A 25,729-nucleotide genomic window follows, 5' to 3' on the forward strand; every position below is an offset into this window, starting at 1 on the left:
AAATAAATATTATTAAGTAACCTATTTATACCCATATGCAAAAACTCAAGATACCTATATCCATCTATTCATGAACAGGTACGAGTAAATTTAACTAAATGAATTTGTTTACCACCTATACTTACAGCATTTGAAATCTTTTGAATCATCCGTATTCACAAAAAACAAAAGAATTTCAGAGCTGTGCTCGATTTTCTTGGGAATGGAAATTATGTATATTTTTTATGCTTTTGAAATGAAATTTTAAAACCATTTAGAAAGATTACAATGTTGGAATAAACAGGATTATTTAAGCTCAATGAATTACAGGACATCAACAATCGAATCCATTCGGTGCTTTGAATAATAAAACACTAATCGCACCATTTTTCTCTAGTTTTAACAGCAAGAAACTGACTCCTAAGTCCTATCCAATTTGTCAAAAGTCGACACTAGCAGTCTACCAGATGCAACCAACCATTGACCGCAAGTATGACAATAAGTTTATGAATTGTCATCAGCGTATAGGACAAGTCAAATATCCGTCCTAAGTTCTGTATTAGCCTTTACTCCGTCAAATTTCGCTTGCAACGTTTCCGCCCCTCATATTTCGGTTTCAAATTTTGCCTTTGACCCCGGACCCTGGTTGGGAACCAGGAAAAGGAAGGACGCGGGGCTGGAGCAGTTGTCAGAACAACCGCTTCGGAAGGTGTAACACCATTCGTACATGATGTAACATCATCTGTACAAGGTGTAACAATTGAACAACAGCGAGTAAAATAGAACAACATTTTTGTAGGCCCCACACGACGTGAAAATCAAGTTACAAGACGTGATTTAAGCCGTACAAATTTTTGAAGTTTCATCCTGACCGTGAACTGCCTGGAACGGTTGTCTTTGACAACCGTCCAGGCCCCTCGTCCGGAAAAGGAAAGGGGTGGGCTGCTGCGGAAAGAATGTGTCAGGGAAGCAATAATTCACCCAAATTGAATGAAACGTCATCGTTTTCTACAATGCCTTGCGCGACGTCGTTCCACTAATTCTCAGCTCATACGACGCCGTCACACTTATTTCTATTACTATCAGACCCAATTTGTTCAATTGAATGAAACGTCATCGTTTTCTGCAATTTGGGTGAATTATTGCTTCCCTGACAGAATGTCCATTTTGTAAGAGACGAGGTCATCAAAATTTCGCACTTATATACCATCTGAGATTTCGAGATCATCCAAAGATTAAGCTAAGACTGAAAATAAAGACAAAAACTATATACAAGGTTTCAAAAGAGAAACGCGGGCTAACAAAACAAGTCAACAATTCAACCTGTACAAGCAATGCAATGATACCGACCCCAGGCAGGGCACTAGAAGCCTGATCCCAAACTTGCACCGCTACCAAAGGTTCCTATTTGAACCCCCAACGAAATCCCAAACTTCAGTAACAAAACTCCCATGTATGTCACTACTGCACAGAAGACTCAGCTGTTTGTCAACACCTTTCGAAGATCTTGTAAAGTTTCTCAAGTGAAGCAACCTAAAGAAAATGGGAAGCAAACAACACCATCGGTAAACAAAGATGAGATGCATGCATTTGTCTCTGTGCATGTACATGTATGTGTGAGAGAGAGAGATAGAAAGAGAGTATGAGCTTCTGTATGTGAAAGTAAGGTACAAACAAGTGCAGAAGAGCATCAAAAAGAATATTGTTTCAAATATAAAAAGCCTTTGAAGCGAATGAGATAGAATCAAATTTAGTACCCGTACAAAAGTTCCGTTTGAAGCCATTGAAGTCAGCGGCTTAAAAAACAGTCTCATGGATGGAAATAAAATGTGTTGTATTGACCATTCACGATGAGCCCAAGCATTCTCAGCATCTGCAAGTAGCTCATCATCATATTCTGATTCCACAGCAGCATCATCTGCACAAAAATACCATTTTTATTTTGAGATACATAAGTAGCCTCTTTAAATTTATGCAGGGTGATTTTGTTGATAGACCTCTTTAAACATGATTAAAAAGATGGGAAGTGCAAAGCAGGAAGGAAGAATGGAGTGTGTGAGAAACGAACCTTGTCCCAAATTTATTAAAAAAAAAGAAAAGAAAGAAGCACACTTCCACGGGGCTATATGTTATATTTTTGTTGTCTTAACAGCTTATTATTATAAATCTCATATCTTCATCTTCTATATCATTTGGTTGAAGGGGCAAAATGGGGGAGGGGTCATGTTTGGTTCTTTATGAACTAGTACAAATCATCAGTTTTTTTCCAACTGCCAGGACTCCATACAAAATAAATCTGCTAAACTGATCATACCTGCATCTTTCAAGGATCCTCCTGCTTGATGACAGTTTGAAGAAACTCTTCTTTTGTAAAACTGCAGTCCTTCACCCGATGGATTAGGCAACAAAGGAGGATGCATGGCATAGAAGTTCCCAAGAGCAGCAGCAATTGTTTGGAAACATATTTTCTCATCATCCCAGTCAACCTACAATATTAACCAAAGTAAAGTTCAACTTTAGTTAATTGAAGAAAATGTGGACTGGCAGATAATATGTGGCTTGTAAAGAAAGAAAACAAAGAAAAGAAAAGAGCAATTAGCTGATCTCATAAAATGCTAAATTTTATCCTTAAATAGAACCTTAATTTGACATCATTTCATCATAACTTAGTCAAATAATTGTTATAGATAGATACTGAAATCATATGGCCAAAGCACATCAACAAAGGACCAATGACAGTTCATCAATTACCTGTCTCTTTAGCTTGCGGAAAAGGGAGTAAGGTGAATTTAATTGTTGGAATATAAGATACCTAATTGGTTGGGCAAGGAAAGGGGCATTGCAGTGTACTTATCTTTCCATTGACAGGTGCTGTTTCGCTGCAAGGCAGACTGGCTAAATGTTTTTATATTGTAGGTTGTCTTATGTATGGCTTATGTTATGATATGGTGCAGAAGGGCTTTCGATTGCTATATTGCGGTCTCCTTTCATGTGTCATTCACCTGATGCGTGAAAGATTTTTAACTGATTGACCTACAAAAATATCCATTAGTTTGCAGAACCCCGTTACAACATTCTTCAGACTTGATTGATCGCATTATTGCCACATTAATTACACACAGTCTTCTGACAAAAGCCTAAAAATTTGAAAAATTAAAAACCAGAGTTGTCATAACACAGGTCAGGTGCCAATACATATCACGATTACTGTACTGTACGTAATCCTTCAAAATCCAAATATTTCCTGATAATAAATATCTGTGCTTTACATAATGAGTAAAACCTTAGCCACATGCGCACAGTAGCCAAAAAATTGCACTTTTAAGGTAGACGTTCTGCAACATATAGTCCTCCAACCTAAAAGATAGCTTTGGTAGATTAGAAGAACATTTGGTGTTTTATGCGACTGAGATCAATTCTCTTTCTGTTGCAGTGATCCATTCCCCCCACCACCCCCCCCCCCCCCTTTTTTCTCCCAAAAAAAAAAAGCACCCAACAGACAAATGCGGACACACACATACACATGGATGCAAAGATAGAGGAGAGATCAATGACTTAGAACTTACGTCATTTCCCAAACAAAGCACAAATTCAGGGACACGGTCCATGTCAGGCGTGTACTGATCTAGTATGACAGGAAGCCTAGACAAGTTACCATTTGTGTCAATATGAATGCCGAAATACTCCTGTAGCATTTCAGCCTTTTGCTTGAGCAACTGGATATTCATCTGAAATATTCAAACAAAAAAGCCAACGTAGTTCAATAACTGCTTTCCATCAAAGAAAATCAAAGCACCAGAGAAGTCAAAATACATATTGAATAGACATATCCATTTGCAGATCGGAAAAGATAAAGAAGCACATGGGATCTGCTCAGGCACTAGAGAAGAACCAAAATATATGTTGTATATATATCCATTGTCAATCACAAAAGATGTAGAAGAACATGGTATCTGCTTCAGCAGTCAGGAACCAAAGTGTGCAATGTGATGATTGTCTCAACTTAATGTTAAGTGACTGCCTGGGCAGCACTTCTGTTTTCTCATCCATGCTAGTATAACAACCCCTCCCCCACCCCCCCGGGGGACGCCGCCGAAAACAAAAAAAACCCAAAAAAATTGTTTTCAGTTTGTCTCACGATACACTATCCAGGCCTTGAAGCAATGGTAAGTTCAAGCACTGCCAAAAATTATAGATAGATGTCCACAGATAAGAAAAAAAATAAGAAAATGTATTCTCTGTAGTGTAATAAATAAAGTGAATAGATGGATAAAGAAATAGTCAATTCCATCATTCCTATAATGACTTTGTAAATGGTGAGATCTTCACTACACATCAGAGATCTTCATTTAATGGATGTCATTGGTAACTTCTATACTTCACTCTCCTTGGATTTACCAAGATGTCCACAAACAAATTTAAAATATATGTTTCCTGAGTCAGCATTTTGTTTATCTTAGTCTTCATAACACCCATTTTCTCCTTAGGTTTTGGATAAGTAAATTATTTTTTCTGAAAGATTGCCTCTGTATAACATTTTCTAACATGAATATCTGCGAAAAAGACCAGATGCAAGAAACCAAAAAATACTAAGCAACTTCATGAGCATGAAAACTTAGTGTGCCACGTGTAGAAATTATACATTCTATACCTTCCAAAACCTATTATCTCTATCACAACAGAATCTACCATGTTGCTTTTACAGATCTAGATTTGTCGAAAATATCTAAAAATTTCCAATCCATCAACTAGGAAAGGATCAGAGTTCAGAACTTTGGAAACAGGCTCGAAAAGAAAGACACAAGAATTACTTTTTGACCCAGATCTAGAGTTTATAATTTGCCAGAACCCTTCAAGAGTGGAAACAATCAAAGGCTGGCTCTTTTCCTTTTAAATGGCACTAAAGCAGACTAATCTACTCTCTCATATCACGACTTTTTCTTTCAATATAAAAAATGGCATAGTATTAGCCACAATTTCCTAATGAAACCATGCCAAGGTTTTATGACAGTTTGAAGCAACTCTATTCCCCACAAAATTTAGCATTCTCGGATTCCCTCAATTGGATAATGTGTCATCACTCTCAACTGAAACAATGCTAATGTTCCTCAACAGCAGTCAAAGCCCCAGCCTCATGGATCAAATCAAGTGTATCCATCATCATTACAGGGAAGAGACAAAGCCAGAGTGTCAAGCAATCCACAAAGGAATCAATGAGCATATATAAGCAAATCAGAAAAGGAGTTCCAAATAAATCACAAGAAAAATTAGAAAAGTGAGTTTTCTGCACAAAAAGACACTTGACTACTTTTTGTGTATAATCTGCTGATAAACCGCTCAACAAGATTGTCTTGCAAAACTAGGTACACAGAACAATTTTGTTTTAATGCCAAGTGCCTGTAAGATGGAAGCTTCACCTTTTCCATTTCTAAAATTTTCAGTCTTGCCATTTGATAATGAAAAATAAAAAGGACATAGTTCTAACCAATATTACTTCACAGTTCACAGTAGTGACAAATTTTCATTACTTCTATTCTAAAGATTACAAGATTTGCAGCAAAGACATCAATCTAGTCTCCAATACTACTGTGCAAAGTGTCAGCGACAGAGGAATCACTGAAGAATCATTTTCAAAATTTGAAACAGCAAACATATGCAACAAACTATAGGCTAAATGGCCCTAAGCTACATGAATATATTATTTAGCAGTATAAGCATCATTAGCAACAATGAGGAGAAAAAAAACTATTTAATCTGATTAGCAGTATCAGTAACATGAGCAGTGAAATAGATGAGCAGAAATCGAAGGACAAATTTGTGCTGCACAATAAACTAAACTAATTAGAAACGGGATGCTTTAGTCATCAATTTAATTTGAACTAGGATAAACTTACTTCAGCAATCTTTTCTTTCAGATCATAGTTCTCTTCCCCTTCTGCATCTAAGTCCTCCTCTTTCAGAGCTAGCATTAAGAGATCAGCTAGAGGAGCAGGATCACTCAACTGTATTGCATTAAAATGGGCGAATCGTCGCAAGACTTGCTGATACATGAGTTCTTTGCTGTCAAAGGGTTGAAACCAAAAGAATGGTTCAAGAGAACTGATTGATGGTGTAAAACTAGACTGGGAATGACACAAACAAGATGAGGAATTGATGTCAAGTTTTATTTCCTGTAAATAAATTGTTTATTCAAAAAATATATAAGTTACAGAGAAGTATTACAAAAAGAAGCAAAAGTGTGAAAATAATCTGCTAGAAAAATTATGAAAGACAACACATATTCAGGCAAAAGTCACTTAGCAGTTCAAACATTTCTGACTTTGCAATTATCCATCTGTAATCATGAGTCATTTATTGTCATATAAGCATAACAATTAGAGTCAATTTGATCTTAACAACTTACCGAATAACTTGAGATTTGGATAAGCAATGGCACTAAACTATCTTGCACATTAGACTTTTGAGCAAAATCTACAAATAAATAGAGTGTGGCTCTCAAACAAATAAAAAAGATATTTAAAATTTTTAACTCTGAACTGGTTTTGGCACGAAATCTACATGTAAGAAAATTGTTAGTTAGACGAAGTGTTTAACCTAATTTATTGATCAAGGTCTTAGGATTTGGATGTAGAAAATTTAAGTTGAAATTTCACACTTTAAATAAAGTAGAAAAAGTTAATGCTCAAATGGCAAATTGTATATTAAAAACTATAGATATAGGTGGTAAAATAAAATCTCCTTTCTTGACCTAAGAGAAACAAAGGTTACGTGCAAGCATATCCTGTACTAGAAAAGGATTCTAACAGGAGGTCATGCTCTTGCCTGTTCCTTTGTTTGGTTTTCTTCGCTTTCTGAAAAGGTTAAACCACACTATTTGCAACTTTATGTTCCTCAAGTAGTAAATAAACACATAGGGACTTTGTCAACCCTTAAATCTCAAGGGTGGTGATTTCCCCATTTTCTTTAAATAGATGCACACAAACACACAGACAGACAGAATATTGTACACCAAAACATACAGGAAAACAAGGAAAAATAAAATTTTACCTCAAGTTAACAACATTTGCAAGATAAAGGTGAGTATTGTGCTGAATCAGTGCAAAAACCTCATCTGCCATCCCGATATATGTGCAGTTCCTGATAGTGTCCAGAAGACCTGCCAAATATTGTCGTCATTGGAAAGAACATGCCATTAGCCATATAAAGGAACGTCCAAGAACTAGCAACAAGGAGGAAACCTAATACCTGAGTGATAATTACTGTCAATAATGTTGACAAGCTCCTGAACACTTGTAAGATCAGCAGTTTCCCTAGGATTCCTCCTTTGTCTAATGGCAGACCTGCAATAACAACGGTCATATAAAGACAACGAAAAGAAGAAACAATGAAAAGAAACTTTTGTATTCTACTGTTCCATTTTCATGAACAACATAGTTTCTAAAAGATCAACATCGACACACATTTAAGAGGTGAAGAAAAAAAAGGTAAGAAAATGTCCAGAAAAACACACAACATATATGAAAAAAGAGATAATGGCTCTGGTGCAAGGAGAATAACCCCTACTAAAGCTAATTCCAAATCATTCTTAGAAAAGCAGCCTTAGGGAAAGCAGTAGAACGGCTTATCGTAAAGCCAACCAGGTCTCAAGCTAGGTTGAAACTTCAAAGACAAAAGAAGAAGAAAAAAATGAAAACTAAAAAAAAAATTAAAAAATTAGTATTGCATGGAACTTTTTAAAGAACATCACCGAGCCAGCTCCTTAGCTTCAGTTTTGGCACGGTTAGTGGGTGGCCATGGAAGAGAATGTTCTACCTTATAGAGGCCAAGGAACTTTTATCTGCCTGACTTGAAGGTGTTGCTTGCAAGTAAGCATGCAGCCTGCCAGCAGGATCTAGCGAATCTATGCGCACCATTTTATGTACTGGAACTTTTTCTGATTTTGGTGCTATGAGCAAAAAAAGACCAAAAAAGGATACTTCAAAAGCAGAATCAGAAATAGAAGAGGTGAAAAAAAGTAGATCCAATAACATTCACTTTCCAGCAGGAACAAATACATAACATACTCTGTGAACTAGGAGGAGTGGGATTCTTGGGGGAGTCTTTCTGTGTAGCCCGAAGACTAGATGTAGATGCATCCACTGTCTGCCTCATGTGTGAAATGAAGGGGAAAATATAAGCATTCCCAGAGAATAAATACATCAGAAAAGTTAAAATGCACGCCAACTTGTTACTCTACTCCATGCCATGCATTCTATGTAGCATGCTTCTTTCTGTTGATGTGTCCCGAAATGTTCACTCTCTTTGATAGAGCAAAATTGTACTGTTGGACTTCCTAATCTACCCTTCTAATTTCACTGTTAACATCCAGATATCCATTCTTTCACAATCTCCTGACGGAAACTAGAAATAGAAACATGAAGATATATAAAATTGACCAGATTTCAGCAAAAAGCATATATTACTAGTAGTATTACATAACCCAAGTTGTGATATAATTGTTCCAATTCCTAATGACATTGGTAAATCTTAAATTTATTCAAATCCAAAGGAATACTTTCTAATGTTAAAACTATCCTGGACCAAACTACCCTCAAAAAATCAAACTATGGGAGTCAAATAATTCGAAAGAAGTGAAACAGCAGAACTCTGCAGGCCCAGATTTAGCTACATGTCACAAAATTGACAAAAGTACTTGAAGTTGTTATACGTGCTTCCTGAGATGCATTTCCAGTGCAACAAACATCCATTCCCTCCCATGACTAAATACGAATTTATAACATGACAAAGGGTTTGGAAACTGAAATGTCAAATTTGTTTGCTGTTGTTGTTGTTTTTTCTTTTCTTTTCTTTTTTAATAATGTTTTATGCTACACCGCTGTACTGCTGATGCACTTAGAATAGAAGTTCTTCCTACCTTAGATCATAACCACAAATAGAAATCATAATTTCTGCCACCATCACGTACTGTTCTAAATTATTGAAGACCACAAATGTCACATAGGCTGATAAAATAACCAGGATATAATATCACATGAATTATATCAAAGATTTATATGAACCTTTCCAATTCTCCCATTAATAGATCCCTGGTTCAAATAGACAGTTCATAATCAGTCCTTTACACATTTCCAATCTGACAAAGAAAAAAGTGACAATAACCAAGTTAATAAAAAAGTTGAGAGGCGAAGTAGACTGAGAATAGTTCATTCATATTTTGAGAGCTTAGCAAAGATTGGCAAGCCCAAGTTGCATCATAAAACAAGCAGAACTAATAAGGTCAGCATTATCAGTTGTTTCTTCCCTGGTTGTATCTGTTTAGGAATCAACTGATTTAAGCAATCATCTGGAAATATATCCACGAGTAACTGAATAATTCCAGTGCAGGGTTTATTATGTTTGAAGCTTGGCTCCACGTGAAAATATGATTAGTTAATACAAGAGCAAAATCTATAGCTGGTTATGGGCTACTTTCAACTATCAAGTAAGACAAATCCACCACATAATCAAGCAAAACTTGGATGATATATAAAGGGCTGAAAAATAGAACGAAACCAAAAAATTATTGGCAAATTTAAAATCCTTTATATGATATTTGTGTGCAACTTTTATTTGTCAACTATTATTTATCCAGAGACAAATAGTCAGATAACTTATCATTGAAAAGTTCCCCACTATGCACAAGGCACTTATTAAGCCTAAGCGAGAAACTAGATGACAATGCATTTCCTTTCTGTTTTTGGAGTTCTTATAGTAACTGGAATTACCTGTTCTTGGAATGTCCTGCACTCATTAGAGTTCCTCAGTCTTGATTCAACTGTAGACTGTATCTTTTCAATGATTATTTCTTGATGTAAAAGACTTACCTGCATTGAAAATGAATTGCCTTATAATGTGAAAAAAAAAAAAAAAGATTTGATGGAGAGAGATCTGAAAGGATGAATTCCAATAGTAACAGACAATAAGAACAAGAAGAAAGAAAGCTTCATGGCAATACAGCAAAGAAAGCCAACCATAGAGAATGTGCATAATCTTATATATAACAAGCAAAAGGTTGCTTCTCCATACTCTGCTTATAAACTTCCAAGTTAAGCTAGTGCAAGCTAACAAAAATGTTAATTTTCACCTGATTTTTTTTTTTTTTTTGTTTTTAAAACATAATGGATTATCAATTGAATTATTTCAGATGTTGCTCCCTCAAAAAAATTAGCATTTTACAGACAAATGCGAATGTCCGCACAACATAACACCTAGACCTACTCGGAATACAAGTGGACAACAGAATTCAAGGAAATGAACAAATAACAAGTGGCAACAAAATGTAACCTTCGTTAACAAATTTGCTCTTTCAGAAGAAACTACATCAGGAACGTCATAAAGTTGTGCAGCCACTATAAGAATCAAAAGATGATTTCTTTAAATTGATCTTTTTCTCTTAAAAAGTAATAGGTGGACTGCTTTTGTGCCTTCTTCATTACAAATGAAAAGAGGACATATTGCTGACCATGAATGTAACCAACAAGAAATGAGAAAATAGCCGAGAAAGCAGAATGAAACTCCTTTTTGAAGGTGACTAAGAAACTTACTGATAAAAGACATTTTTTAGATGTTTTCCAGATCATAAAATTGTTATTGATGGATGCCATAATAAAAAGATTGCATAATAGCTGCATTTACTGTACAGGAAATTTAGGTCATCATAGCAAATCTCATAAACTTGTCCCCAGGATCTTGTACTCTCTAGCTCGTTCTCTAATTGTTTGAAAAAAATCTAAACTTACTACTTTCCTTTTCTTTCAAGTAACAGAGCTAAAAAATGGTAGAACATGCTCAAAAGCATCCAAAGAGTGGTGGAAACAACTTGCAGCATGACCAGACAACAGCCATGCACCAACCCTTTCGATGATCCAGAAGGGTTCGAGACTGACACGATATGGTTTCAAAGTGTTCAAAATTATGTGAGTTTGAGCATGCTAATCCAATTCAAATGATGTTAACTTCTTTTGACATGGATATTTTCTGATACTTAGTAAAATGATAAGTTGGAAAATCACTGTACACATCCTTCTCATGCTCACTAATATAGCTCTTTATTGACAACTATTGTCACTAAATCTGCAAAGTTAACTTAGCCAACACTTAAAACTGTATGTTGTGCAAGCCATCTTGTCATTCTTCAGAGGCAGCATTCTGAACTCCAGATAATCATTCATGAAGTAGAAAATAAAGAGAAAGAGAAGTTCTTCAGCAACAAGTTACGGCTTGTTAGCCAAAGGAATTTCCTACCATGCATATGACATTCTAAATTAGTAATCACATAATCTAGAAGGCTATATACTCCAGGACCCCAGATTTTTCATATAATAACTAAATTTAGATCATCAGAGAAAACAACTTCTATCTTGCAGCAAAAGCAATCAAGAAGAATCTGCAAGGAACCAAGTTAGTATTATGTCTTACCAATGAAGTTTAAGTGAATAAATATGTACCTCTCTCTTTGTCGGGTGTACATTCACATCAACATGCTCAGAAGGCAATATGATTGACATGTATATAAAAGGTTTTGATGCTTTAGGCAATGTAGCAGAATAAACAATTTCAACTGCCCTCTTTAGAGCACCACACTCCACCAGTCTATCTGGGAAGAAAGCAAACAAAGAAATAACCGAGGCTGTCAGAGCCCAAGATTGTAATGCTTTCCAATGGTTTTTCAATGACTTCTAAAGAGAAACAAAGGCAGAAATGTTTCTGGATGAATCAAAGTATTAAGAAAGTTATCCTACCAAGACAGGAAATTAAAACATGGGATACAGGTATGTTGTGGTTAACAGGTTGAAGTTTGAAATGTTATAACAAATCCTGTGAATTTGTTGATAAGAAAGTGCAAAACAACTAATACACGCCACCTGTAATAGTTGAAGACATGTTTGGACAGGTATGATGAGTAGGGATTGTCAGAGAAAGGTTTGGTAATCATGAAGGTAATTTTTTAATATGTGTTAATTGCCCTTTTTAATCAATTCACCCTATATTCCAATACTGTCAATCACATAATCAGGATCAGATAGCACAAGTATGATGTTTAATGGATCAGGTGCCCATTTACGTTAAGTCAGATAGGGATATTCTTTTCCCACAGGCAATAACAAAGGAATACATACTATTGATGAAAAGCACCATTGTTATCTTCTTTCCAATGTAGTTCGAATTTGAGATGAAACCTTCCATTTTGAAAACTGAACTAGATGACTCATCATCAAAAGCTTCTATTTTTATCAGATTCCTAGCAACAGAAACTCCATAAACAGATCTGATCGCATCAAGCCTAGAAGACGTTGCCACAGAGTGAACATCTGCTCTAGCAGCTCCATGCTGCATCAAGGATGTAATAGTGCAAGGTAAATACATCTTATTATCTTCAGAAAAAGGAAAAAAAGACAGTAAGAAAAACTACAAACTGCCAAAAGACTAACCTTTCTGCAAGAAAAGCTCACATTGATGTGATGAATAGCAAACCGACTCAGCAAATCCACAATTTTTGGATAGTCATCAGCTGAATTTTGAAGTGTTTTCCGACGAGCAATCATGTTATAAAATAAATTCTCAACCTGAGAGAGATACACGGAACATTGGACAAAAGAGTCTCATATTGCATGGATCATACTTAAAGTGCAACACACAATTTTCAATCATCTAGCTTTCTTCTCTCACAAAATTTTTCGTTGTGAAAATCAAGAAAGAGAGAAGCCAATACTTCATATTAAGTTATATATTATACTAAGTTCCAAAGTTGTCAATGTTTCCTTTTTGCATCAATATGGTTCCTAGTATATTCAAGTAACTGAGCAAGTCCAAAGAATAGGATATAACTGATTAGTTTCATATTCAAATTCATCATAGGAAGTATCAAATTTTTCCTCCCAAAGAAATACAGTTCCTCACACAATGAAACAATAGGAGAAACAAATCTGAAAAGTTCCTCATTTATAAGAACAAGTGGTAGATATTGGCTCCAAAATGATTATATCAGGATAATTTGCATATGCTTGCCTCCTTTAACTCTAGCTACTTGACCATAACATTACATTTTCATATTTGTTCTTTCACTTAGCTCAAGCAAACTAATTACAATGCCAAATTAAAAGTAGTGTGCTTGGGCAGTAAAGCATCTTAAAACTATGAAACCTACCATTATTTGAGTCCCCTTCACAGCTGCACATGGTTTTGGTTCTTGCTCCATGACACCATCTCTGTAAGTCGCCCTGAGAAGGAGAAAGAAAGGGAAAAAGAGGATGGAATAGGTTACCAACCTCAAGTCAATGAGTTTAAGTAGAAGGAATAAATTAAACAGCTGCAATTGAAAAAATACGGATGGACATGCTGCATGTCATATATTACTTGCTATTATTACCTGTAGCCATGCAACTGACCCTTCATAATGGTAGTGACTGTCATGTGACCCACATAAGTCATGCTAGCTAAGGCCTCACCTCTAAACCCCATTGACTGTATGGTCTGTAAATCTTCAAAATTGCTCAACTTGGAAGTTGTATGCCTTTCACATAATATTGGCAAATCCTCATACTAAACATGCAAAAAAACACAAAGCGAATGTCAACAAAATTATAGAGGTACATGATTGTGTGTCTGATGATGCAACAGAAGATTTAAGATGAAGATAGTAGAGCCAATGTTTCTACAGTGGTCAGGTTTGAAAATTTACCGGGATTATTTGAAATAGTAGAAACAAAATTGCAGTTAACTAGTACTTTTAATGGACTGCATTCCCTCAGAATGCAATATTAGTCTTTCCTAGTATTGGGAGAATGCCACATTTCCTACTCTTTTTTTTTTTTTTTTTTCTTTCCAAAAGATCGTCTGGTAGTTACAGTATTTATGGCATTTAATATTTGTATTCATATAACTTGCCTTTTTATGAATGAGCATCATTCATGCACTGGCCAAAAGCCACACCAAAATCCTGCATTTTCATCTTTTTCTACAAAAGTTGACTAGAACTCTTCACGGACAGAAACAACCATGTGTTGTTTGTTTAGCTGTAGCTAACAAATCAACATAAAAAAAATTGCGTAGACATAAGATCATCAGATCAACCAAAAGAATCCACCCTCTAAAATTTTCTTCTTTTTGTTTATTGCAACCCCACTGAAGATGCACAAAATTGTAGACAGCAAGTATTACACACAAAATCATTTCTTTTGAAACAATTCACCATTCAACAAGACTTGTACGATACACTCTTTAACAATGTATCAACGGCACCTTATACAAATTTGTGTCAGACGGACCTTCAAAACTTGGTCCAAACCCAATGCAACCAGTCCTTTTCCATTTCATTGACTTCTTCTTCCGATAATTGATCAAAGTTGGCCATTTTTACCCGCACAAGCTTTTCACGAACATCCATACCACACCTTTCCCTTAATAATTTCTGTTCTTTGGTGTTCTAAGCAGTAATCGTTAAAACACTTGCTACAATTATAGCCAAGTTAATCAAATGAAAGAAACTTCCTACGTCTGAATAGAAAGAATCTTTAAATACAATTACAGCTATTAGGGCTTAATAATGAAGGAGCTGGAATTTACTCGGATGCCGTGTCCGTCATCGGAAACTTGAATGAGTTTGAGTCCACCGTCCTTGACGACGACGGAGATAGATGTGGAGTCAGCATCCAAGCTATTCTCAATGAGCTCTTTCACGGCGGACACCGGCCTCTGAATAACCTCTCCGGCGGCGATTCTGTTAACTACCGACTCCTCTAGTCGCTTAATTTTCGGCGGCTCTTTATAAATTGGAGCAATCTCTTCTTCTTCAACTTCCATTTCTAGAGGTTGTTCGGTTTCAGCGCTTCCCGCTTCCATGGCCTCCTCCGAGGACTGAAAAGAATTCGTCAATAGCTTCCCCGTGAATTTTTTTTTTTTGGTGACTATCCTTAGTTTGGAGTTTGGTAAAGTTGGCGCCAAAGGCTTTGGAGCTGTTAAGTCGGCCTTGGGGCTTTTATACAGGGCGTGGACGCGGCCGGGGTTGTTTGCAAGGCCGACTATATAATTCGTAGCATTTCTATTCAGTTCATAATGTTTTCACGTTAATATTGGATTAATTTTACATACACTGTGAACTTGCAATTGTGAGTTATCCTTCTACTGTCGCCAAAGGCTTCATTTAGCGCGAGAAAATTCGGTCTTAATTAATTTAAGATGGTGATATATCGAACCCTCCCTTCTTTTTTACTAAACTGAACCTCCTCCCCAATGCAGGCTTTACAGTCATATCTGTTTGCATTACCATTAAATATACGACACATGTATAAAATTTGAATTTAAAATTTAAAATTAAAATTTGTTGATATATCATCCATCCAATCGTAATAATGTATACACTGACAGTGTATATAAAACTTACTCGTACAAAAATGTTGTCAACGAAGTAGGAGTTAATAGATTACTCATGTTGACAAAGCGAGGGTTATTAAAATTACTCAATGTCACTTTTATGCTGCGGTTATTAGTTACTGAAATTTGTGACCTACAAGTAGACACGTATTATGCAAATCTAGTTTAAATAATAATTTGTGTTTGATTTCGGAATGCAATCATATCATATCAAGTAGATTATGCATTCCAAAGGTTTCAAGGAGGAATTGCACAATAATAGGATTTACCAGAGATAGGCAATACAGTCGTCCATTAAGGATTTTCAAGACTCATTTGTCAAACTCAATAAACATAAACACTGGGGATGATCGATTTATTTCAGTGTTTGAAATCCAGAAGGCGACTCTTTAAAGTCAGGAGTCAAGGCTCTACATCCCTTCTCCGTTGGGAGTTTTGGCCCTTTTGAGTGCTGTAGGAGTTTAGAAAAGTTGGCAGTCGCTTTCCTTAATATAATGGTTGCACTGATCTGGAACAGTGCCGTTAACTTTCAGTTGGAAGCAAAGCAACTATCAATAGCAGATCCAATTTAAACTGAACGTGGCTGTTCCAGTTTGCGCTATAAATAGTTGTTTTTTTCCAGAACGAAATCACAAGGCAATCAAAAAAGCAAAGGAAGAGGGTAGGAATACAAGGGCTCTCTCTTTTTCCTTCTTTCATCGTTCTGTGTCTGCAGGTAGGAATGAACGCACGCTAAAGAGTGTACGGTTGGAGCTACACGCTAGCAATTTCTTCCAGGTTACCCCTCACAAGATAAGATAACAAGAGAAATGCCCTATTTAGCTATTCATCTACTTCAGAATTGTATGATTGCAGTACAAAGTCTTAAGAGCAACCAGATTTTACATTTCTGACTTGAACTAATTAATGCCGTTGCTTTCGATCTTCATCCTCGTCGTCATCGGAATCACCACTCTCACGAAACCGGGGATTCTTTTCCTGCAGCAGTAGATGAACATCAGATGTTTCATAGAAAGGATACTTACAGGAGCAAATGTTCAACTGCAGACGAAGTTATAACGACGATATCTGCTCCACTCATAAGACCCCACTGATATCACACATCCAAAGCAATTAAAGCTCCAGTAGACTTGGCCTCTCTACTTCCAGAGGATCTATGATGCTGAATTTATTTATCTAAACACTGATCTAATGCCACTAAAGTGATCACGGCATAGCGTAACTTACTGATTTGGTTCTAATCTTCCCTAATCTTACCAAAATCCAAGAATAAAACTTACAAGTGTGAAAGCACGGACGAGAAAACAAAGCCTAAAACAAAAGGCAACTGATAGTGTGGGGAGCATTGCCTAATGTTTATGCACTAAAAGCATAAGTAAACATAGAAGTCTGCTGTAACCACTGAGATTTGAGAGGAAAAACCACACTACTTGGTGAAAATTTGTCCAATAACCAGAACAATAAGGATCAAGGTTATGAAGTTCAACACCATTTGGTTAGATCTTCCGCAGGATACACTAGTAACTTGGATAATTAAAACTGCTGGTTGATTTGATACAAAGGATGACCTCCTCTTATCATAATATTTGAGCACACATTCCACACATGTTTGTAGAATCTCTTCATTCTTAAAGAAACAAAGTGATTAAAAATCTAAAATTGAAAATAACAATAGGAAAAATAAAAAGAAAAGAAAAGTTTACCGGTCTAGAGTCATGATCAGAACCTCTCCTAGATTCATGGTCAAAATTTCTCTTTGAAAACTCTGGTCCACGACGGTCATCTTCACGATATCGCTTGCGATGGTAATCTTCTCCAGAAAAAACAAAGACAAAAATCATTACGAATATAGCTATCGATCTTAGCAGGAAGCAAAAAACTATTGTCCAAGAATGCTACCTCGACCATGTCGATGAGAACCCCCATAACCATGGTGTCCACCATGCCTACCATCTACAGGAGTTAATAGGTTAGCAACAATACAATTACAGGAAACAGACAGGGAAATCAACAAAATTCTCATTGGTCAAGCTTTTAGGAATCAAGTGCATTCAAACTTCATATATTAGAAGATAAAGGGCTTTCTTTCTGATATCAGATAACGAAAGTTTTGTATTAGCACTAATTTCATAGTTAAGTCCAGCCTCCCATTTTACTTAGAAAAAATGAATGCTTATGACTAAACAATAAAACAAATTCAGAAGCAACTTCACTAGATACCAAAGAAGAACAGGGGAATGTCATGCTTAAACGTCTTAAATGAATTTCAAAATGCCATAGATATCATGCACTACTTATTACGAAATCTTTATACACTAAAGAACTCATTTAGAATTAATAGCTCTTCAACTGAATTATATCGTCTTCAAAGAAAAACCTTTCAAGTATAGTTGCTTGCTTTTTAGTTCAAATTTGAGATGATTACTGAATGGATGAATTCCACAATCAAGAAAACTCTTGTAGATTATAACATGTATATGAATCAGTTCTGTATAACAAACCAACATAGATCAGGTATCTACCAGCTGAAAGAGAAAAGCAAAGCATGTAAATTACTCCTAACTTACATTGAGGTGGCATGACAGGTGGAAAAGAGCCTAGTGATCCTGCGCCTATTGATCCTGCATTGTAGTCCACCAGCTGTCTTTGTGCCTCCAACTCTCTCTGAACCAATTTTCCATAACCACCTCTAGGTACTGCTAGTTAAGGGAATTTGGATATGCAAAAAATAGGCTTGTCAAATGATAATCAAAGTAAACTGAGCTGCAGTACTATATATAAAACACCGCAATTATTATGATTCAGCTAAATCCACATAGGGCTATAGACTTCATAGACATCAATAAATGCATTATGACTGCATTAACAGTTAATGGGAAGTTAAAGCCAATTAAACATTCCCATCTTGAAATCAACGGAGACAAAAGGAGAAGCCTCAGCGTTGGAATGAATAGAATAAATGACTAATAATTAAAAAGCCAAAAGCATTGCTTTTGAATAAGCAAAGACATTATTTGCATGGTAGGCAATTTTAAATCACGACATCTAACAAAAATCACCAAATCAACGAGCCAGCATATGCATATATTTGAAATCTGAAGGCAAAAGCACAATGAATGTTTCCCATCAAGACATTCTAATGAAAAACAGCCAAAACAAGTGTCTCTCCATAAGGTATATGATACGAATTTTATAAGCACACAAAAGGATCCAGAGATAAACCACGTCACAGCTACTGATGTTTAGCAAACAAATTTAACTGCTGCACATTTATTGTACTGAAGTGCTAGTCAAACTTATCAAGGCAAGTTTTGCAATTGCTTGTCCACTGAAAACATTAGAATCTCACCTAAGATAGAAGGGCAGAAAAAAAACAATATATATACATGATCTCCAGCCAGAAAAAGGCCAGGCTATTGAATTTATCAACCATTTGTCCACCTCGAAAGTGACCCTTCGATACCAAGGAACTGGAAACAAAAGTAAATATGTAGAGATCAAAGAGGACTACAAACTCGGGATGATTGCAAAAACATTATCATCCTTGACATAGACAGATAAAACCTTCAATGAAATTGGCAAATTCGGCAATGCTGGCCCACTTATAATAAGAAATACCAAACGATAACCCTTATATGAATATTTCGGCCATATCTTTGAACTTGAAGCCTGTTCAACTTTTCCTCTATACATGTCTGAATAACTTTCCTTCAGTCTAATAAGTTGCAGTATCTCAAAGGAAAAAAGGGGAAAAGTACTTAAAAATACCTTCTTACCTGAATAGACAGTTTTTGTTACTAATAAACATGCTAATTTAGATTCTTCATAGTATCTCCAAGGCTATGATCAATTGATTCTTTGCAACTCTACAGAGTGCCTTGACACTATGACATGACACCAGGGAAAATTAAAAACTTGTTATTTATTAGGTTCAAGCAAAGAGACTCCAGATTTGGTGTCCATGAGACTATCCTGGCAATGAGTCATAACTTGTACAATTTTGAACTTTTTCCTTCTCTTCTTCCTTTTTCTGTTTTAGCTTTCTTTTTTTTGATGGAGAGGTAATACTTGATCTATTCCAGACAAATCTGTAGCTTTCCAAGACATGATTGACAGGTAAACTGAATTACAGCAGAAAAGAAAAATTCAAGGCAAAAGCACACAAAGTACCTTCAGCATGCCAGACTTACAATAGTTAAACCTATTGGGACAAAAAATAAATAAGGATAAAGGAAAATTGAAAGGATATCTGCATCATAATCAGTACGATATTCATCCCGTACCTGAGCAAGAGAATAATAATGATATTAACGCAGATTCAAGGAATCTCATCAAATAAAAGAGTTTAAAGAAGCACGGAGGAGAAGAGGGGGGCAGCATATTACTTGTCCACCACTTCGGCCACGGCCCCACTGCCTTCCCTCTTGAAAACCCCAATCAAAATCTACACGAATAGGTCGATCATCAAGAATTGTCCCACTTATGTATTTAACAGAGTCTTCAGCATCTTCTCTGGAGTAGAACCTGGAGAGTGCAAGTTTTGGGTATTTAGAATATGACCACATTAATCTTTTCTTTTTCCTTGCACAGGAGGAACATTATTGCTGACCAAAGATAATAAAAACTACAATGTTCACATCTTAAAAAGAGATAAAGTTTTCAAAAATCTTAATAAACTGTATTTCAATGGTGGCACAGACACCAAACCAACGTGAACGAACTACAAGTTCACAATTAGCATTACCAATTCCAAACATCACCAACAAATGAACATAACCTTAATGGACAGAATCAAAGAACTGACTGTTGTGTGTGTAAATTTAGTATTGTCCTTGCTTTGCCAAATGTATAGTCTACCAGGCTTCAACCATCAACTATCAAATCAATAATTCCAAGTGTCATAAACACAGACACATATATAGCAATGAATAATCAAAATGCACCAATTTGACTACTCATCTATAATTAAGCACTTGTCCTCTTGCTTCTCATGGATCATACTTTGTTTCATTTATTTTCCTTTATTTAGAAACAGTAAGCAATTGAAGTGAAAACAGTGTTAACTCGTATCTCCAGAATAATGGTGAGACCATAAATTCTCAACAAAACTCATTGCCAGAAAAAGGTGAAAAAAATTAATGGAGAAGAAAACAATTTATAGCCCTTCTGATGACTTGGAACTCTGACATCAACCAATAGTCCCCAAATTAGAAGCATTCCTTCCTCTATCACACATTAATTAGGCCACCTAGAAGCAATACCCCTCATTTTCTTGGCTTCTCTATCCCTAACATCCTTTGCTATAAAGCCAAGGAAAAGAGAAAATAATTTTGCCACAGAAAGGAAAAACAACATTGCTCGAATTTTAATAAATAGAAGACAATAATTTCAAAAGCTCAATTAGGGAAAAAAATGGAATCTGGTAACCATAACATAAACTCAAGCAAGATAAAGCTCAACACAAGGCATCCAAAAAATTATGAATCTCAGGGGTATACAATTATAAGCATCAAAATGCCACCTTTATTTCAACAACAACCACGAAATTACGAGCATAAATCAACCAAACAAGAAAATTACGACAAAACCATGCATAAGGAAATGCAATGCAAACTATGGGGCCTTACATGACAAAGCAGAAACCACAAGGAGTTTTAGAATTCTTATCCAAACCCATGACTATCCTCTTAATTTCTCCTGCACGTGAGAACAACTCATAAACCTGCTCCTCAGTCGTGTAAAACGACATGTTCCCAACGTAAACCGTGGTCGACTTCAGCAATGCTTGCTCGAATTCTTCCTGTGACCCCGTAAACCTCCGGTCTCTGTACTGCGAAAGCTTGCTAAGATCCTAAACAGCAATCAAACCCCCAAAAACAAAAACCAGCTTTAACAACAAACATCAACCGCAACCATCCATTGCAGTACTAAAAATAAGTCAAACCACAAGCAGAAAAAACATACTGAAGAGAACCTAAAACAGCATAAAATCAATTTAATTCGCAAAACTAATTATAGCTGATAATGCTTGGATAAAAACCCTTTAATTACGATAATTAATTAGATATTGATTTTTACCTTAAAAAGAGAAGCCATGTTCCGGGCCGTCGATGAAGGAATCAACGAGAATCAACCTCAACGCTGGAATAATATCATGAAATTAACATTTTTCCACTCAGAAATTACAAAATTTCAACGCTTTTATAGTCGAAATCGAAAGGAAAAGAATCGAAAATGAAAGCTAAAGCAGAGACCAAACGTACTTGGGAGTTAGTCGGTTTGGAGCCCTGAGGTCAAACGAAAGAAAAGGGTTTTGCAGTAGTTCTTCTGAGTTCTGACTGACGTCGCTTCGTTTGGGAGCTGAGGATTTGGACAGAAGACAAAGGGAAAGAAGAGAAAGTTTAGGCTATGTTTGGATTCCATTTTTCTGATGTTTTGTAGAAAAATTATTGTAGCGATTTGATATATGTAAGATAAAAAAATGGACGGAAATAGCAGAAAACTTTGAGAAAACTTGTCAAATTTTTTTAAAATACTTATTCTGTCCTTAAAACGGTTTTGAACAAATATTTAATGACTTTCATATCTAAAATCATTCCATTAATTTTCAAAACTCCTAAATAATATATCAATCCCTTCTCTTTTCTTCTCTTATCTCATAACTTAAGTTTTCCTTTTCTTTCACCTATTCCCAATTCAAGGTTGCAACTAAAATGTCCTCAAGTTCATCCTTTGAAGTGCATAACAGATGGAGAAATATGGATATGGGATCGTCAAACTCAACTACAAATCTATCTTCAAGGAAGAAGACATATGGAAGTTCGCATGTCGGAGAATTTAGTAGAGGAAAAGTTGAATACGACAATGGAGAGGAAATCGTGAAGTGCCATTGCCAAGAATCCTGCAGAATAGTGTCTTCTTAGACTGTAGCAAATCCGTCAAGAAGGTTCCATGGATGTAGAAATTATAGTGTAATGAGACTAGCCAAATGCTTAAATTTTAATAAATTTCATAATGATTAGGGTGTATTTATTTATTTTTTATTACTAATGATGGATTAATTTTGAATGCAGACATCTCATTCTTGCAACTTTTTTTTATGGTACGATCTGCCCTTATCAAAGTATACAAAAAACACGATTGCTAAATTGTTAAGGGAACTAAGAAAAGCCGAAAGAGACAACAGGGAAATGAGGATAGAAATTCAAAATTGAAAAAAAAAAGAGCCAAGATGTTGATGTTGGCACTGGCAGGAGGCTGCATCTTATTAATGGCAATATGGGTTCACAATGCAAGAAGAAAGCCTGTGGAACTAGGACTCAAAATGTTGCATTAAAAATAATCTAGTTGCTAGAAAAAATATCCTTTAGTAAGTTTAAGTTGATTAGGCATGTTGCTAGAAAGTTATGTAGGTGCAAACTTGTGTAAGGCCAAGTTGGTATGCAATGGAATGTTCTTGTTTGTAAAGATACATTTGTTTATTCTTGTTCTTGGACATGATAATTTATTTGGTATATAAGGCTAGATTGGACATCATAACATTATATTGTGTTAAAATTTGAAAAAAATTTTGACAAAGTTTCGCCTTAAAATTGAATAATCTCACCTGCAACTAAACTACCATTTTAATACATACACAATATATAAAACTAAAACCATGAATACATATTGTCAACTGCATCTCCAGCCATTAACAAAAGCACTCATTCACTAAAGAAGTTAATTATAACTTAATTTAACAAAAGCTAAGCACAATTCTGGGTTCAACCATGTTAACAAAAGCTATACAAAATGTGGGTTGGCCCAATGAACAATAGCACCACAAAATTCAATCATGCTCTATCATCTTGGACAACAACTAGTAGCAAGTTACAATTTTATTCCTTTTAGAGATAGGTTAGCAATAGTAAAACTAAGTGGAGCTTCTTTATCACACATGCATGGCTAGTCAAGGTGTGTTATTTTCGGTTCATTGTCATCATCCGATTAATCTATAAGTCTATGAACTTGCATATGATCAACAAGTATTAGTCAATGGAATAACTTACGGAGCAAATGTAAAGTTCATTTCAATGCTAAAAAACCTACTTTCTACTTGGTTTTTGGTTTTTTTTTCCAACTGATTCAATATATAGACCATAAGCATCCATTTTTTCCTTCCTTATTCTCCAACCTCGTGCTTGTATAGAAGGACATGACTTTTTGTTATGCCCTGGAATACGACAGAAGTAGTATTTGATGTTCTTCTTCTTTGATTCAGCAACTTCAGTGGAAAGTACTAGTTGTTGCTGTGCACTTGAAACTACAAAGCAAAATGAAAAAAATATTGAATTTAAGTTAAATATGTCCTCAAAGTAAATGAAACATAACTCAATTATGACTAGCCATTTGTCCTCAAAGTAATTAACTATTTTCTTTATGAACAGCAGCTTGTATGTCCACTTGACAGCCTTCACCAGGTTGTTGTTCACCAGCAACAGGTTGTTCACCCATTGGTTGTGCTTGTTGATATGAAAAAAAAATTAAAAGTTTGAGAAAAAAAACAAATGTTATATGAATTTTGGTAGAATAGTAGTATTGAAAAATGTGCAGAAAAGGACGTCTACCAGTCTGGCTATGGTTTAAGTCCGTCCCTACAATATCAGGGTGGCCCACAGAATGATTAGTTGGACATGTTCTTCGATTGTGACCATATCCTTGACATTTGCTGCATTTATTATTGTTGAGAAAAGACCCCCTTCCAGTGCAATGGCCAACTAATTGCTCGGCTAGTATAACCAATGGACATTTCCTCATTGTATGTTCCTTTTTATAGCATTTTGAGCAGCTTAGTTTAGTAATTCCTACGCTTGATAGCTTAGTCACTCTATTACTATTTTTTCGAGATTCATCTGGTTCCTCTTCTCTTTGCTTGTTTTGGCCTATCAGAAAGTCTCAACTTCTTAGGTGGTAGGATCGGGATCTTACTAGAATTCTTCCAAGCATTAGGTCCCGGTAATGGAGCAATAGTTGGCTCGTACGCAACCAAATATGCCTCTTTTGAGTAGCAGTTGTGCATGTAGTCCTCTAGTGTGGCATTTGTTAGTGAAATGCAGCAAACTACATGGCAACAAGGTAATCCCCGTGAGCTCCCACTTTCTACATGTGCATATACGCCTTTCGAGATCAACAACATAGGTTCCACCGTAGATATGTTGCACTTCAAATCTCTTGTCATCTCAGTATCTAGCAATATTGGCAGCAGCTTCAATTTTGGCTTTTTCAAGCTTTTTTTGAATCTTTAGACATATTACATCAATTCTCTTTTTCATCCATTCTCTTTTTATCCACACCCTATCCATGAGGTAAACTCTAATGGTCTCCAACATACCCAGTATTGGTGTCTCTCTAGTTTCTAGGATCATAGTATTGAAACTCTCACAAAGATTTTTCGGTAGGATATCATACTTAGTTGTTTCTCTAAAATGTGATCATGACCATTGTGTTGGGTTTGTATTGTCCACCAGCCACTTATAAGCATTGTGATCACACACTTTTAAAGTATCTATCTCACTCTTAAATTTGTACATGTATGATGATCTTGCACAAGCCCAAAATCCTGCTTTTATTGATTCACCTGGATGCAACTTCTTCATGTTGTTGTATGGATGTCTTACACAATGGCAATGCTTTACACTCGGAGTGACTTCATGAATGGCAGACCCCAATCCTTGGTAAGGGTGTAACCATCAAATTTATTTTTTTAAAAAGGCGTGTTATTTAATAAAAAATTTTCATAAATGGCAACCTAGGTAACCGAAAAACAACAAGATTGTAAATATCTTTTGTCTATCACTGATGAAGATCCATGTTTTTTATTCTTGAATACACAAGTTATAACCACTTCCATAAGCTCTTATTCTCAATTTTCAGTACTGCGTATGCAATGAAGTAGATGCAGTCATTGGCATTAATCCCAATAACAGTCAACAATACTCCCGGATGTGGACCCCTCAAGTGGCAACCATATACACCAATCAATCGTAGACAACCAACCCTGAAACTTTTTTTCAATGCTTCAAAGCATATGTATATCTTTTGAAATTTTTGCTTACCACTTATATCATCAACCATTGTCTCCATATGCATAGTTGAGCCAGAATTGCAAGCTAGCAGCTCTACGCAATAGTCCCACAGATTTGTCTATTGTTGTTTGTAGCTGCCATAGATCAAAAGCTTGGCCTTCATGAAGGTCTTACTCACGTAATTTCTTGTGATGTTCACATTTAGCTCTACGTGCACCTTGTCCATAAATTTTGTGACACTCACCCTCTTGTTTAATCTAAGAAAATCCATATAG

At 35.8% G+C, this 25,729-nt stretch overlaps 2 protein-coding genes across 5 annotated transcripts; both read right to left on the reverse strand.

The window, feature by feature from the left end:
* Positions 1 to 1,161: 1,161 nt before the first annotated feature.
* LOC113713185 (DNA mismatch repair protein MLH1-like) lies at positions 1,162 to 15,028 on the reverse strand. 3 transcript variants are annotated; one of them, XM_027236832.2, is made up of 16 exons: positions 14,584 to 15,028; positions 13,388 to 13,560; positions 13,166 to 13,238; positions 12,450 to 12,584; positions 12,138 to 12,348; positions 11,466 to 11,614; positions 9,744 to 9,842; positions 8,043 to 8,121; positions 7,792 to 7,924; positions 7,225 to 7,319; positions 7,027 to 7,135; positions 5,874 to 6,039; positions 3,546 to 3,707; positions 2,294 to 2,465; positions 1,743 to 1,897; positions 1,162 to 1,512 (listed from the first exon to the last, which is right to left on the reverse strand). In XM_027236832.2, exons 1-16 carry the CDS (start codon positions 14,857 to 14,859, stop codon positions 1,468 to 1,470), a joined length of 2,232 nt encoding a protein of 743 aa, XP_027092633.2. In that variant the 5' UTR covers positions 14,860 to 15,028; the 3' UTR covers positions 1,162 to 1,467. The 3 variants fall into 3 exon arrangements, with proteins under 3 accessions (XP_027092633.2, XP_027092632.2, XP_027092635.2); XM_027236831.2 differs by having other exon boundaries at positions 1,737 to 1,897; positions 14,584 to 15,027; XM_027236834.2 differs by lacking the exon at positions 14,584 to 15,028 and adding an exon at positions 14,286 to 14,560 and having other exon boundaries at positions 1,737 to 1,897.
* Positions 15,029 to 16,052: 1,024 nt separating this feature from the next.
* On the reverse strand, positions 16,053 to 21,795 carry LOC113714794 (nuclear cap-binding protein subunit 2). Of its 2 annotated transcripts, none has more exons than XM_027238871.2 (9): positions 21,654 to 21,795; positions 21,469 to 21,531; positions 21,018 to 21,241; positions 19,776 to 19,914; positions 19,640 to 19,673; positions 17,958 to 18,083; positions 17,290 to 17,343; positions 17,094 to 17,200; positions 16,053 to 16,368 (listed from the first exon to the last, which is right to left on the reverse strand). In XM_027238871.2, exons 2-9 carry the CDS (start codon positions 21,484 to 21,486, stop codon positions 16,294 to 16,296), a joined length of 777 nt encoding a protein of 258 aa, XP_027094672.1. In that variant the 5' UTR covers positions 21,487 to 21,531; positions 21,654 to 21,795; the 3' UTR covers positions 16,053 to 16,293. The 2 variants fall into 2 exon arrangements, with proteins under 2 accessions (XP_027094672.1, XP_027094673.1); XM_027238872.2 differs by having other exon boundaries at positions 21,645 to 21,786.
* Positions 21,796 to 25,729: the final 3,934 nt, after the last annotated feature.

Source organism: Coffea arabica, chromosome 10c (assembly GCF_036785885.1).
Source record: "Coffea arabica cultivar ET-39 chromosome 10c, Coffea Arabica ET-39 HiFi, whole genome shotgun sequence".
NCBI classification, from domain to species: Eukaryota; Viridiplantae; Streptophyta; class Magnoliopsida; order Gentianales; family Rubiaceae; genus Coffea; species Coffea arabica.

Bases quoted from the DNA above. Each gene is read 5' to 3' on its own strand.
- LOC113714794 (XM_027238871.2), bottom strand. The intron at 17,201-17,289 runs GTAGCATTCTTG...TTTCTGGAGAAG, and splicing joins TTCTCATCGACATGGTCGAG to ATTACCATCGCAAGCGATAT. The intron at 16,369-17,093 runs GTAAACTTTTCT...CTACTGCTGCAG, and splicing joins CTGATCATGACTCTAGACCG to GAAAAGAATCCCCGGTTTCG.
- LOC113713185 (XM_027236831.2), bottom strand. From the start codon at position 14,859: ATGGAAGCGGGAAGCGCTGAAACCGAACAACCTCTAGAAATGGAAGTT. The intron at 13,561-14,583 runs GTAAATTCCAGC...TTGCATGTTTAG, and splicing joins ATGACGGACACGGCATCCGA to TATGAGGATTTGCCAATATT. The intron at 6,040-7,026 runs GTAAAATTTTAT...ACCCTTTGACAG, and splicing joins GCAAATGTTGTTAACTTGAG to CAAAGAACTCATGTATCAGC.